The sequence below is a fragment of the Elephantulus edwardii genome, unplaced genomic scaffold, assembly GCF_000299155.1.
Source record: "Elephantulus edwardii isolate Elephantulus edwardi_28Jun2011 unplaced genomic scaffold, EleEdw1.0 scaffold00182, whole genome shotgun sequence".
Taxonomy (NCBI): Eukaryota; Metazoa; Chordata; class Mammalia; order Macroscelidea; family Macroscelididae; genus Elephantulus; species Elephantulus edwardii.
The window spans coordinates 4,172,607-4,175,389 of NW_006399932.1; the positions used below are offsets into that span (position 1 = coordinate 4,172,607).

Consider the following 2,783-nt stretch of genomic DNA (forward strand, 5'->3'; position numbering starts at 1 on the left):
GGATCGCCCAGGTTGCCCGGCCGCCGCACCTCAGGGCGCCCCCTCCCCCACCCACGCCCAGCTCTCCGCACCCCGCGCCTCCGCATCCCGCCACCCCCAGCCCCCGGGCTCGCACACGCCCTCCCGCCGGCCGCCGCCCCCCTCCGGCGCGGCCACCCCTGACCATTCTGGGGCGTCTCGCCTGGCCAGGAGTTTTCGCACGCCGGGCACCCCCGCCCACCCCCGGGCCATTTACCTATGTGGTTGTCCTCGATGTGCTCGATGAGGTCGGCCAGGGTGGGAAAGTGGAGTCCGCAGCCCCCGAATCGGCAGGTATTGGAGAAGAAGGAGGCGGCGGCGATGCCTGTCATGGTGCTACATCGAGAGCCCCCCTGGTGTCGGCTCTGCGAGCGCCGGGCGGGCGGGCAGAGGGAGCGGGAGGGAGGGAGGCAGGGTGGGGTGAGGAGAGGAGGGGCTGGGGGAGGGGGAGAGAGGCGGGGTGAGGGGAGCAGAGAGGACGGGACGGAGGGAGAAGGGGCGAGAGCCGTGGAAGGAGCGCGGGGAGAGACCGGGAGGTTGAGGGGAGGCGACGGCGGCGGCGGCGGGAGCGGCGTGGGGAGGGCAGGCGGGGAGAGGGGGGAGGCCCCTGCAGCTGGGAGGAGGGACCAGGGGCGCGCGGCAACAGCTGGGTGGCCCCAGCCTCCGCTCTGGGACCGAGGCCTCACCTGGGAGCGCCTGTCACCAACTTTATCTCACTTGGCCTGCCCTTCATGGCGTGCAATGCGTGCAGTTTATTTGGAACCTCTTTAGCTATCTGTACTGCATTCTTAATATATACTCGTCTGCTAATTATACTTACATACCCGTGATGAGAACTCAGGGAGTTCGCTTCCTTGAGTTTCTTCTCTTCAGGACCCTTGGTTTGCACTTGACCACCCCCCTGGTGTGGCATTGACATTCACCAAGGACCCAAGAAAGGTAATAGTGAGCACCTTAGTCTAAAAAGAAAATTTTAAAAACCACCACACACACACATACACACACACAACCAAAAAAAAGTCTATATTCTCTAGAGGTTTGTACTAATTGATTTTAATGAAGTTTCCCTCTAGGGTACAAGAAAATCTTAGCTTTATTTAAATTTTAAAATAGAGTGCTTGGTTGTCAAGTGGATTTGCCTATGTTTTACATGTGTACCACGTTTGTACTCCCTGCTCCTTTTGGGAAAATAAAAACTAAAATCATTTAATTACCCCAAACTACACCACCTCCATCCTGGGACCAAAACTGTCATCCTTGCAGGAAAACTGCACCGGCAGAAAGGACGGTGAGTTGGTTGAGATTCAGAAGAGTAGGAATAGGGTCAAGGAGCATTTTAAAAAGGAGTCAGTGAAGACTGCATTATCCATAAGAACATAATGTTAGCTTGTTATACACGTTGAATTTGCTAGCTTCTCCGAAAAACAGCATTTTGTTAAGAGTCAATTCTTTTCTCCCCCAACCCCATCACAGCCTCAAGTGCACTTCCAATTTTACCTATAAAATATATTTTCTCCCATAACACTTTCCAGTATGCTTAAAAACATTGCACTTTGTCGGCTTCTGCTGATCCTAGTGGTGCATTGTGTGTGTATGTCTGTGGGAGTGTGGGTGTTAATTTTTATTTTATATTGGTTTGCTTACAAAGTTTGTATACACACTATTCTTCATTCACATTGTGCTTCTTGCAATCATTCCCATTCATTATGCTTTACAAAATTAATCACCATTGGACAATGCTGACCATTACCCTGTCTCTTCAGGTCCACACCAGATCCTTCCATTTTCTTTACCTCCTCCCTCCACTCACCAAATTGTGCAACCTTGTGATCTCACACCCTATCCATCCTCACCCCTCTGCCCCTACCTCTTCCCCTCTTGTTTTACTAGTTGTTATTCTATTATTACAATAGTAGTCTTATGTAGTATATGTCCTTAAGAGTGAACAATTGGAAACTCAATGAACTATGATAAATGTTGACAGTTGGAGAGGGGCTTCAAGCCTTTTGTTCATAGGGTCACTTTGAGTGCTCAACTCGAAGGCAATCAACAACAACAGCAACATACAATATTTAGTGTTTTCTTAGGGTAAATTTCATTTGCCCTCTGGTACAGACAGAGAGAAATAGTATCCCCTCTGCTTCCATTAACTATATTCCTTTCTAGTATTATTTCTTGGGAAAAGACATGATGCTTGGGAAAATGCAAAGTCAATATAAGAGAGGAAGACCCTCGACCAGGTAGAGTGACAAAGTAACTGTAACAATGAGCTTAATCAAGTATATCAGAGATGATGAAGATTGATATAAGACAGGGCGAGGGGCAAGGTTCAGATCCATCGTTCATAGAATCACTATGAGTCGTAGTCAACTCCTCAGAACTTAACAACAATGATATTTTTTAATAATGAATTTATTAAGGTTTTTCATTTGAGTATTTAGAGTTGAGTTTTTTAGAGGAAAGGCACATGTTAGATTTTGTTGCTGCAAAAAAGTTTTGCAATCTGACCATAGTTTCTGAAGTTAAATTCCCTCCAAAATGGTATTTCCTTGTTTTCCATCTGTCTCTTCTGTCTCCCAGGTCACAAGGTGAGACTTGTGCTGAGATGAGAGTTCCCAGGGTAATTGTGTCATTCAAGCCAGGTTTGGTGTCAAGAATGGTTTTTCTGGGCCCAGTTGAGGGTGGTTCAGGGCTGTATGGGCCTGATAATGAGCCAGGAACCTGTTGGCAGAAGGCCAAGGCTAAAGCCAGACAAGGGCTGAACA

General features: G+C 48.7%; 1 protein-coding gene across 1 annotated transcript in view; it reads right to left on the reverse strand.

Moving 5' to 3' along the window:
- Positions 1-590, reverse strand: part of JAZF1 (JAZF zinc finger 1) — a 499,696-nt gene extending 499,106 nt beyond the window's left edge. The window contains exon 1 of the mRNA XM_006896121.1: positions 236-590. Coding sequence (XP_006896183.1) covers positions 236-350 — 115 coding nt within the window. The 5' untranslated portion in view covers positions 351-590. The remainder of the gene's footprint in view (positions 1-235) is intronic.
- Positions 591-2,783: the final 2,193 nt, after the last annotated feature.